Raw genomic sequence first — 12526 nt, 5'->3', positions numbered from 1 at the left:
CTGTTCTGGCTTAATCTGGATAATCTCTCTCAGATAATCAGCAGATCCAGAATCTTAGTAGTGAGTGGTCTAGAAAAAGTCTGAAGCAAAATTGGTGCCTCTCAAAGTATGCTATAAGTAGCTGACTTAGCTACCTTACATCAGGCTAGTGGTGTCATTTTCTGTGTGATCCTTTCATATGGTGCAACAGGCTGACTGAAGGAACTGTCTGCTGTTATTTTACTGGTTTTCGTCTTCTGTAACCTTTTTGTGCAGCTGACAGGAGGAAGAAATTTCATGGCTGTCTGTGGATATGTACTTGCAGATTAGAGTTGGGGCCTTGGAGTAGATGAGGAAGAATGATTTGCTGAGGAGCCATCTTGGTCTAACCAGCAGATTGTAAACAGTCCCACCAGGAGAAACACTCCCTTCTGGAGGCACTCACCTGCAGAGGAGACTTTCTGGCTAAGGTCCTTTGGTTTTCAGGGACTCAGATCTAGGATGTTGCAGGAATCACAAGGTTTTTTTGACCCTCAGACTGTTACCCATTGTGTACCGTGCACATCTATACAGACACTGGCAATATTATTTAGGGAGGCCTAGCCTGGGAGCCCAGGGACTAGGGTGAAAGGCACAGGACACCCAGTGATGTAGCCCTGGATCCTGCCAGTTAAGGAAGAAAGCTTGATTAAGGGTAAGGAATTCTGCTAACCAGTAAATGAGCTACTGTGAGACTTTTGAATAAGTGAATGTGGATTACAGATGTGTTTGTCAACTAACATGATTCAAACACCTAATCATTTTGCATTCCTAGTAGGTATTACTCCACTCTTCGCTTTAGTATCATCTCCTTTTCATGATTGATTAAACATAGATACTGTAGCAAGGAATAAGCAGCCTCTCTTTTTTCAGTTGACTTTTTTTCTCCTAAATTTATTTCTGAGAAGTTTCATAGTGATAAGTTTCCTGTCAACATTTATCTTTATACCGTTCCAGAAGACTCTATCCATAGCCTTCTCCAAGCATAAGGACTGTTCATCCCTGCTCCCAGGAGACCACCTTAATGTTCCAAGAATCTGATTCAGATAAACAGAGAAGTCATTAACAAACTTTGGTGCAGAGAAGATATGGTATAGAGAGTGTAGAATTGGGGAAATGTTTTACAAGAAGAATTTAGACCTTTTGCCAAGGCAGGTAAGGTTATTTAGGGAAAGACGAAGCTCATCTGGAATTGAGACTCTCAGAGGAAGTCAAGGGCAACAAGACATTTTATGGCAGTAGTTAAAGGCTGAAGAAGGAAAAAATGTAAAGCTGTTGCTGAAGGCAGTGTGTGATTTAGTGTCAGTAAATCATTCCTGGCCAACCTGGTTTAATACTAAGGCTGGATTTCTGGATGAGGGGAAAGGTGTGGATGTCATTTGCATTGTCTGTAGCAAATTTCTAAACATTAATTCACTCGATGTATTTGTATTCATTTTAGGATCTTATGGGTTTGAGGAATGGGCAATTAGATGAGTAAAAAACTGGTTGTAAAATCAGGCTCAGAGATAGAGTTAATAGGTCCTACTTTGCCTGCAGGCTAATAAGAAGTGGAATACCAAAGGGGTCTGCCCTGGCACCTGTCCTGTTTAACATCTTTGTTAACAACCTGGACAAGGCAACTCTCACTGAATTTTCAGGCCATATGAAGCTGAAAGGAAGTGTTATAATCTTAATGGTAGGACTGTCATCCAGAGGGACCTGGACAGATGGAAAGAATAAGTGGATGGACACCATGGTCTGGTCTTGTAGTTTACCCTTCTTTGAGCACGAGTTTGAAATAAATGATCTTGAGATCCCCTCTAACCTGAATTATTTTATTATTCTATGACCTCAGAAGAGTCAAAATACTAATACAGTTCCTTTTTTGCTCTCATTTCTGAAACAAATGGTGGTGTTCTCTTGATTTTCTTTCAGTAGGTTTATCATGTTATAATATAACTGATAGTTTATAGTGTTAGAGTAGAAAAAATTTAGAATAGAACTGTAATGTATTTTTGCTTCTGAAATTCATCTGTTTCAGTTATATATAAAATATTTCTATTTTCATATCACACATTAATAGGTCTGTTTCCATTCCTCTTGTTGACCAGTTTCTTGTTTTAATTTATAAATAAGCCTTTTTTAGACTGCTAAGGGAACAACACCTTTAATATCCTCAATTGTATTCCATCCAGTGAGCTCCTGGGTTTTCAGTTTTCCTGTGGGTACTGTGCATTCCCCTGTTAGTTTTGATTGTGTCTTTACAAAACTAGTCTCAGTTTTGTTCTACCTTTTTCCAAAGAAATTATTTGTTTCAGGGTTTTCCTGAAGTTTTAATTGCTTCAGGTCATGTAACATGTAGCAGAAGGTTAATTAAGTAAATAGAGTTGTATAGGGTTTTGATATGTGCAGCAGAAATCCTCTTGTTAACGTTGCACTTCCACATTCAGTAGAAACATTTTGATTGAAATGTTTGAGGAGGAAATTCTCATTTCTTCTAAACAGAAAAAGTTGTGTCTCTATAAAAAGTGAAACATATTTGAGAAACTACAAATACATAAAAAGAAATCTTATATCTGAATTCTGTTAACACTGTTAGGCAAAGTAGTCAGACTAGATATTGGAGAAACTAAAACCAGTGAAATCAATTTTAAAAAGTATTTGATGTGCCATTACATTCTCTACATTTTAAGATGTTTTTTGTTTCTAACAGATTTTGTCTTCTAAGAGTGACTCCCGTTTGAAGCACTTACTGCAGCGAGCACCTGAATATTGTCCAGAATCAATGGTAAGGCTTGATAGAAAAGCTCTTCAAATGAGACTTAAACTCGAAGTAGGATTTTTTTTTTTTCTTTGTAAAGCTATCATAAATTATGTTACTTGCATTAGCGTGGCATGTATAAGCTATAAAATGCAATGAAAATCTTATCTATGTTGTAAAAACTTGTGCTGGGTGATTGTCACTTGGATGTTAATGGTAGTGACTTAAATTAGATTGTGCCTTCCAACATGCGTGGCACAAAGCCATGAGGTCTTGGGCTAAGACAAGAAGGCTCTGATAGCTGCACCAAATTGTTTATGGCCTTACCTGAGAAACTGAAGTAATGCTTTAATTGGATAAGTAAGATTATTGTTTCCTGAAAGTTCTGTAGTGTCACTAAAGTTCTTTAGTTTCACTAAAAAAAGAGTGTAATCTGCTGCCTCCTCTAAGGACAATCTAATCAGAGAATAGATAAGTGTGGTCATTCAGATTGTAAATTTTAGAGTCTTATCTATAACTTGGCACCCTTTTGCAGTCAGAAATGCCTGCTTTCTTCTGGTAATTTCTGTTACTTCTGAACAGTATCAATACTGTTTGCAGCAAGCCTAAAACATAGCTCAGCTAAAACTCAGCTCAAGTGAGCCTAAAACGCAGCTCAAGTGAGGAATGTGTATGAGCAGTCAATCTGGGAATAAGTAATATAATAATGTAAATTAAAATAATAATTCAATCAGCAACTTCATGGGATTGTGTCCAGTTATAGAGCCCTTCCATCTGTGTGTCAAAGTTCCTTCGGTTTTTTGTTTCTGGGGTCAATAGCTCTAAGGTCTCAGAAGGTTATAGACAGCTCCTGGTATGAGTAAAACCTGTCATGAAAACCTGTTGAAGTACTGAATAGTGTTTGGTTTGGTACTGATTTTCTTTATCTTTCGTTCCCTGATGAGTAGAATCTCATCTGTACAGTAGAGAACTGCTTCTGATAAAGACACCATTGGAGATTATCTGAAAGGGAGAAAATGACACAATGGTTTTTGTAACTCCCAATTATTATCTTTATAAATGACAAGTCAGCTGTCCAGTGTGGATCTTAAATTAATGTCACGGAACTGGTAATATCTAGATACATAAAATAGTTAACCATTCAACAACCTTATTTATTGTTCTGAGATACCTCTTGTCTTGTTGGACAGGTGTTCTAGTGCCTTTTCACTGATGAGCAGATGGGTTTAGATTTAATCAGATGGTCAATATTCTTGAGCACTGGTTACAGACATTGTGTTGTGTGTATTCTTTTAAGGAATATGATAGGAAGGGTATTGCCTGGTATTAATTTAAAAAGTAACTCTCAACACAAGAGGTGATTTTTTTTCTTTGATTCATAGATGCATTTAGTTTGGAAAAGATCCTAAAGATTGTTGAGTCCAACCATTAACCTCCTCATGAAATAAAGGAAGTCAGCTGAATCAAAGGGATGGAACTTGCAGAAGTAGCAGCTCTTTACCATCTGTGTTTGATCTTGCTTTGGCTCTTGTCTAGGTACAAAACTTCCACAGATACAGAGGAGGATAGCGTTAGATCATTAAATACAGATCCATTGCAACTTTGGAAAGTCATCAATTCCTGTGATGATGGGTAGGTAGATAGATAGATAGATGTGTGACAGTATGGTTTGCTGTGTAAGTGAGATTGAAACACTTTCTAAAATTTTTAAAATTTGTTTTCTGTGTGGTTTTGTGTGTTTAGGGTATTTTTAAGCTGGTGGGATTGAATGCCAGGGCAGTGAGCTTCTCCACAGGTCTTAGTCCTGGACAAATCTTATTCTTTAAGTTGCTGTTTACTTCTGTGAACACTGATGGAGAGAGTTGACTATCTTGTGTATTCTAGATAACTGCATTATGTTCTGCACCTGCAAAATGCTGCTATTGATTCCATAGTCTGTGCATAGCAGCCCCTCTCATGGAAGGAAGTGGTACTCAGCTTCTATCATAGCACTTCTTTAAAATATGTTTAAATATAAGAATTCTTCCAATCAGATATTTAAAACACAGTGAAAAAATGCTGAAATTGCTGTTTTGAGTCTGCTATAAACTCTCTTATTCTGTAGACTTGCTTTTGCTTAATTGCATTTTTACTTTTCAGAGAGAGGTGTGGGGTTGTATAAATTCTTCTTTGCCAGGTAAGAAATACCAGTTGACTATTTAATCATGTTGCTTTTTCACCCTGTCTGTTTTGATATTGTATCTGCCACCTGCATGTATAGATTTCATGATAGTTTGCTTCTATTATGCATCTAATACAAAGTGTGTGTTGTTAAGTTTCCTCTAGTATATAATGAGTTACTTGTGTATTTTATTAATAGTTTTCTTTTCCTAGTTAAAAATATTTAATGGTTGTATAATTAAACATGTTCTTCTGTGACAAATCAGGGAAATATCAGCATTTCTTTATTTTCAAGATTTTTGGGTTTTTTGATTTTGTTACACATTAACCTGATCTACAAAATGGTTGATAATTATGACTTTACTCTAGATGCAGCATAATTTGAACAAAAACAGTAACACGGGGAGATAGTAAGAATGAGGCAAACAATTTAAGTGCAGGGGCTCAGATTATGAACCAAACTGCTTAGTACAAGTGGATTTAGAAAGTGTGACAGGTTGAAGCTGGCCAAATGCCAGATCACCCACAAGAAATCATTTATTCATTTCCCTCTGCTGTATTTAAGCAGAGGCGGGGGACAAAAACTCATGGGGTGAGATAAAGATTAGGAGAAATGTGCTTTAGGGGCAAAGCAGGCACAAAACTTTAAAAGGTATAAAGAAAAAGAATATCAACAGAATTGAAAGAGGATAATGAGAACTAAAAGAAACCTTTAGAACACCTTTCTCCTCCTCCCCAGCCTTTTTTCCTTCCCAGTGACAGCACAGGGAGACAAAATATGGGATTTTTAGTCCGTTTACCCCTTTTAAAGATCTTTCTTCAGTTTACTTGGGGAGAGGAGTCTCTTTTGCTATGCTATGGGGTCTTTCCTGTAGGAAACAGTTCTCTGTGAACTTTTCTAATGTGGTTTTAATTTTCACAGCTAATAGTCCACCCAGAACCTGCTTGCAATGTCAGGTCCCTCCATGGCTTGCAGTCTTCCCACAACTGCTTTTCAGGGGCCATTTATTTTATGGAGTGCAGTTTTTAAGGATGAGCTGTTCTAGTATAAAAGCAAGGTCCTCTTCCTCTATCTCTGAAAGCAAGTGTTCTCTCTCTCTCTTTCTCTCCGTTCAAGTCTCTCAGATCACAGCTTTTCAGCATCCACACGCTCCAGCATGAGTGCCTTTTTCTCATGGGGTGAGGGTGAATGCTGCATCCTCCCATGCACTTCCTGAATCACAGGGAAACAGTTTGTTGTATTATAGTCTTCACCACGGCTTGCAGAAGAATCTCATATCTGATGCAAGGAGCACTTCCTCCTCCCCTTCCTTCCTTTGCACTGACCTTAGTGCCACCATGTTGTTCTCCTCACCTGTCTTCACCTTTTCCTTTTTCCTGACTTGGGAGAGAATTGGTATTCATAGGTTCATTTGTTCTCAAGTCCTATTAATTGAAAAGATTTTATAGAGTTCTGCAGCACTGAAAATCTGATTTCATCCAGGCTTTGCACTGGAGAATTGCTTGCTGTGCCTCTCGCTGTTGGTCACATAGTCCAGGCCCCACAGGTGTTTGTGTCACCAGGATGCCTCCCTGGTGACAGGATCTTGGCAGCCAGGATGGGGCTCGGCTGCACCACTGGCCACCCCTCCAAGGGCAGAAAGAGAGCTTCCTACGATTTCTTCTTTCGTAAATATGTTATCATAGAGGTATTACGAGCTTCTGTAATTGGCTTAGCAGTGTGCCTGTTCTCAGAGCCAGCCAGGGATTGGCTGTGCCAGGCATGGAGGAAGCTGCTAGCTGTTTCTCACAAGAATTGCTTCCATGGCTGACTCTTTCCCTCTTCACCAAAAGTCAATTAATGCAAATCCAGCATAAAAAGTTAAAGCATAAATCACAAGATAGGGCTGTAATGTTAAAAGGAGAGATCAAAAATAGATTAAATCAGGCTTAACTAGTCCATTGTATCATGTGTGATTTCTAAAAAACTTTGAAATTACAAAACTAAAATGCTATAGTTGGAAAAGTGGGAGTGAGGAAGAGGAGGCTGCAACAGTTTTACAGCATCTGCTCAGACTCCCCCCACCTCCTTCCTGTCCCCCCACAAGGCCTTGGAGGCAAACTATTGATTCCAGTGCTTGCAAACAGACTTTCTCTCTTATTGGGTACAGACCTATGTGCAGTTACCCGGTTTCCATCCTGTTGGAGTCACAGGAAAGCTCCCACAGCAAGTGTGCTGTGAAGGACAGGTACAGGAAGATGAGAAGCAGGAGTTGCCCTTTATGTGAAAGCATTAACTGGATTATATGGAGCTCTGCCTGGAATGGCTGATAAGCCAGCTGAGAACAGCCTGTGGGCATGGGAGTGCATTGTACAGAGAGCCTGACATGGGTGATGGCGTGGGTGTCTGCTGCACACTGCCTCATCAGGCTGAAGTAGTAAATTAGGCCATTTTTGTGCAGCTGGAAGAAGTCTTGTGTTCACAGGCCTCATGTTTATGGGCGGCTTTAATCACCCTGGTATCTTTTGAAGAGAAAACACATGAGGGCCCAGGCAATCTACTTGGAAGAATGCCATGGGCCATGGAACTGGAGAAAAGGAGGGTCCAAGAGAGCTGCTTGACTTTCAAAGATCACCTTATCCAAGCTCCACTTAATGCATGGTGGGGTTAGAAGAGCCAGAGCCTATCAGGAGTTGATCCTGGTGAATAACGTGATTGGCAGCTAGAAAGCTTCTTGAGCTGTATCAGCAGAAAAGGAAGACTGAGAAAAATGAGAGCCTGCTGATGAATGAGGCAGGAAAGGACGCTAAATAGCCTGTGGTCTTCTTTGCCCCAGTCTTTTTTGGTAAGATGAACCTGCAGGAGTGCTAGGTCTCTGAGATCAGTCGTAAAGTCCAGAGCAAGGAAGACTTGTGTTTGATGGAGGAGGATAGGGTTAGGTGTTGAGAGGGGATAATGAGGACTTTGAAGAAGAAGGAAAGAAATCAAGTTCACTCCTGCCTCTAGAAAGGGCAGGGAGGACCTGAAGATCTCTATAGGCTTGGACAGTTTCATCTCAAGCCCTCAGAAGGTAATGGAGCAGATCTTCCTGCAAACAATTTCCAGACACATCGAGAACAAGAACATGATACTCTATAGTAAGCGTTGATATATAAAGGGGAAACTGTGCTTAACCAACCTGATGACCCTCAATGATGAGATGATTGCCTTTTTAGATGAGGGGAAGGCAGTACATGTTATCTGTCTCAGCTTCAGTAAGGATTTCATCGCTATTTTTTATGACTTGCTTATAGACAAACTGATGAAGTGTGAGCTGGATAAGTGAGCAGTGGTGGTGAAGTTAAAACTGGCCAAATTGATGTGCCAGAAGGTTTGATCAGCATCACAGAGTGCAGCTGTAGGCCAGTATCCCAAGGGTTAATGCTGGGTCTAGTCCTGTTTTACATCTTCATTAATGATGGGACAAAATTCACCCTCAGTGTATTCGCCAGTGATGCAAAAGTGAAAGGAGAGGTTGCCAGACCAGGTGGTTTTGCTGCCATTCACAGGGATGTTGATTAACCAAAGGAATAGCAGACCTCATGAAATTACAGGAAAGGAAATGCAAAGTCCTGCACCTGGCAAAGGCCCCATGCTCCACAGCACACAGGAGACTTGGCCAGCTGGAAAGCAGCTTGGTAGAAAGGTACCTGGGAATCCTGGTGACCAGCACATGGAACATGATCCAGCAATGTGCCCTTGTAACAAAGAAGACCAGCAGCATCCGGACTACATCGGTGAAAATGTTGCCAGCAGATCAAGGGAGCTGATCCTTCCCCTCTACTCAGCATTGGTGAGACCACATCAGGGATACTGTGTCCAGTTCTGAGCATTTTGGACAAAAAGCTATGAACACTCTGGAGCAAGTTCACTAAAGGGCCACTGTAAAGTGATTAAGGAGCTGGAACATATATGAGGGCAGGCTAGGAGTTCGTGTTAGTCAGCTAGATGATTTGTTATGGCTCAGGAATCTGTATGGTACACGTGAATGTGATGAATTATCATAACTGTAGGCTCCAGTCAATTAATTGTGCACTGAAGGTGTATTTTCATTTAGAAATGCACATGACTATCTTGATGACAAGATTAATTTACAAGTTACTGTATTAAGATTGAAGTTCAATGTTTCTTGAGAATGTGACATCAATTTATTCACAAGCCTGTCTGCTGGCTGGATATAACCTGGAGAGAGGGCCACTTGCCAAGAAAACATTAACAACAGCTGAAAATTATCAGCCTTCTTAATTTGGTGTGTATTTGTAGCTTGTTTTATTCTTTTATCACTGTTTAGTTCCATTACGTCTGAAACCGCAGGCCCTGTATTGCATAAAATATGGATGCCTGATTACTCAGTGGTGATTGCTCATTGGTGACACTGCTCCTGAAGTTGTCCAGCTGTATTTACCATGTGTTCCTCCTGGATAAGCTAGTTATTGCAGCAGAGATTTCTGGAAATCTTTTTTCATATTGCACATGATGTTTCTTTGATGTTTTTTTAGATTGCTAGTGCCTTACATTATCCTACTAATAAATGTTCTACCAAAAATTACTGTTCTGATTGAAAGGAATCCCCACACAGGAATTTATGCAGAAATTACTTATGTGTTATTTTATGTCTAAAACAGAGCACAGTGAGTGGTTGATTTGGCCATTAACTGTACATATGTAGGAAAACCTAAATTCCAGATTCCTGAACACTGATTGCAAGCTACTCATGTGTACACTACAGTGATCTCTGACACTGTCAAAAAGATGCTTAACCTCTGAAAAACTAATTCTGCACCCCAGTTAGGGAAGTGAAAGGTGAGCTGTACTTGCAGTTGTTAGTGACCTTCAAAGCTAGTGTGAATTGGAAAGCTGAGGCAATGCTCTGAAGAGATGTCAAGAGGATTTTGAGAGTCTCCAGAAGGACGTGTGGATCATGGGCCTGCAGAGGGTCTGAACCATTCAGATGGTCAAACTGCCAATACAGCTACAACCAGAAGCTGTAGTGCACCTTTGCCCCTCTACTCCCTCCACCTGCTGAGCAATGCTGCTACCTTACTTGCATCAAGCATTAAGCTTTGAATTTGTATTTTAATAACTGTTATGCATATTTGAATGTCCACAGGGAATGTGTTCATTTTGCTTTGTGCAAATTTTGCTCCTCCTTTATAAATTTGCCATTAGCACATTTTCTTAATTTATCCATCGGAATGTCATGAAAGACAGATGCTGGCAAGGCTTTCTATGCCACCTGTGTTTGTAAAGTCAATCAAGTGTGTTTGAAAGGCAATTTTCTTCATTATAAATACCAGTTGGCCATTGTTTTCTATTGATTGCAGTTATTTTTTATTCATTTTTTTCTGACACTTTTTCCCAAGTGTTTTCATAGCATTTAAATTTAAGATCTTACACCTAGCTCTTTCACTTACCTTTTTTAAAGCTGGACACCCCATGTGGCTCTTCTAAATAGGCATTTCCAGTAGGCTTAAGAGCATTTTTTAATTCTAACTTACTGGTTCTTCTGCTTTCCGCTTTTTTTTTCTACATAAAGAAATAAATAATTTACATAAATAAATAAATAATAAGCAGTAACAAAGTACTGCTTTACTTTTTAAATATTCATAACAAAAATGAGTGGTTCATTTGAGTTAAATAATTCTACCTCCTGGCCTAAGAAAAGGAGTGTAACAAGTTTATCACAGCTGCATAGATCAAACCTTCCCTTTATTTCTCTCTTTAAGGTTACAGGTGAAATAGGTACAGGAATACATTTGTTAATTTTATTTATGGTGTTTGGAAAACATTAGAAAATCTGTATTTATTATTAATTTAAGAGGATGAAGCATCTTATGGCAGCAATTTGCTTCTTACCGTATTTCTATGTAACCTTGCGGTAAGAAATGACGATCATGCAAACAGTGAAAGAAATGGATTAAGAGAGACGAGGAGATGGGAAACTTCTGTTGGCTATAGTTCTGGCTATGAAACTGTGTTGCTGGGGAGATAAATGACAGAGAAAGTGTTGTGGATTAACCCCAGTAGGCTGCTAATTACCACACAGTATTTGTTCATTCTTCCATTAGTGGGAGAGAGGGGAGAATCAGGGGGCAGTCTTGAGAAAACCCATGGGTTGGTATAAAGGCAGTTTCTAATTTAAAAATGGAAGGAAAAACAAGAAAGAAAGGAGGAAAAAACCCCAAGAAAAACAAGTAAAGCATTAAGAAAATAATTGCTTACCACCAACCGATACCCAGCCAGTTCTCAAGCAGGGGCAGCCCCTGCCATCCTCAACCCCCAGCTTTTATTGCTGAGCATGGTGCCATGTGGTATGTTAGCTGGGGTCAGCTGCCCTGGCAGTGTCCCCTCCTGATCTCTTGTGCACTGCCAGCCTATTTTTGAGTCCCTATGAAAAACAGAAAAGACCTGGATGCTGCCTGTATTTGCAGTAACTAAAACATCTCTATGTTATTGACACTGTTTTAGTCAGAAGTCCAAAACATAGCCCCATGCCAGCTCAGCTGAAGAGATTTAACTCCATCCAGACCAAAAACACCACAGGAAGTTTGGAGAAAGAACACAGAACATTTTCTGCGTTGGCAAAGTTGGTAGAGAAATGTGCTATTGAAACAAACAACAGGGTGTATCTGTAAGAGATGATGCTGTAATGAGATTTATTTTCCTGATGTTTTTTGTTGTTTTATATTTCAGATTAGATAGATAAACCAAATCTGGTATTTCCATTGAACATATAAAGCAGTTTACATAAAGCATCTTTATCCTCAATGTGTGGAAGGTACTTCATTAATTGCTAGTTTCAGCATTTATGGAAACACAGACTTGTGGTTTTTCCTTGAAGTTGGTTTGGAATTCCAATAAAATGTAATCTATACATAGGCTTCTTGAATGAGAACAGGATTACCAAATTTGAAAAGTAGAGGGTAGGGAAAATGATGGCATAGTTTCTCTTTCTACTCTAATTTAAAGTCTGTCATCTTTTTCCCAAGGAGTTTTGAAGAAGTCTGATGGGTGGGTTGGTTTAGGCTGCTGTGAGCTGGCTATTGCTGTGGAGTGTCGGCAGGCATGTAAGCAGGTAAGGCTTTCACCCTACTGACTGAATCCAGGCTGATTCTGCAGCTCTCTTTCGTTATGCTAAGCTTACTTCTCACTTTTTGTCACAGTCCCTACATAAAAGTTGCTACTTTAAAATAATGTTGAGTGAAAGGCAACATGTGGCTGATCCTAAGCTCTTTTTTTTTTTTTGTAGTGTCATGTTTAGTGATACAACATTGTGGTTACAACCCCAAACAGATTTTTGTGCCTCTTCAAAGAGGTTTCTGTTCATCATATGAAAGAAAAGGGTTTTTTTTTAGTGTTAATAGAGCCAGTGCTTTTATCAAGTTTTAAGCAAATTTTGTAAATTTAGCCATGACCTTTTTATTCAAAATCTGTGAAGCATTGAGTGATTTTTTCCCCTAAATATGTGTTTGTGGCTTTAAAAACATCTTCAAAATCTAGGAGCATATTTGTGTTCATCATCATCCTTATAATTCATTTGTGGAGCACAGAGGTACTTAATATTCATATTTGTGAATGTTGCCTGT

The 12526-nt window shown here is 39.3% G+C and overlaps 2 protein-coding genes across 5 annotated transcripts in view; one reads left to right on the top strand and one right to left on the bottom strand.

Annotated features, from left to right (window-relative positions):
• Positions 1–12526, bottom strand: part of RBFA (ribosome binding factor A) — a 399231-nt gene that overhangs the window by 295612 nt on the left and 91093 nt on the right. The gene's annotated exons all lie outside the window — the stretch shown is intronic.
• The window catches only part of RECK (reversion inducing cysteine rich protein with kazal motifs), a 47911-nt gene that overhangs the window by 3444 nt on the left and 31941 nt on the right, over positions 1–12526 (top strand). For all 4 annotated transcript variants that reach the window (XM_030265618.4, XM_030265617.4, XM_072924208.1 and 1 more), the window contains exons 3-5: positions 2714–2788; positions 4901–4937; positions 11930–12015. In XM_030265618.4, the coding sequence (XP_030121478.1) occupies positions 2714–2788; positions 4901–4937; positions 11930–12015 (198 nt within the window). The remainder of the gene's footprint in view (positions 1–2713; positions 2789–4900; positions 4938–11929; positions 12016–12526) is intronic.

The sequence above is a fragment of the Taeniopygia guttata genome, chromosome 2 (genome assembly GCF_048771995.1).
Source record: "Taeniopygia guttata chromosome 2, bTaeGut7.mat, whole genome shotgun sequence".
In the NCBI taxonomy this organism is placed as follows: Eukaryota; Metazoa; Chordata; class Aves; order Passeriformes; family Estrildidae; genus Taeniopygia; species Taeniopygia guttata.
The sequence above is the reverse complement of the archived record's forward strand: the minus strand, read 5'-3'. Positions and strand labels throughout refer to the sequence as shown.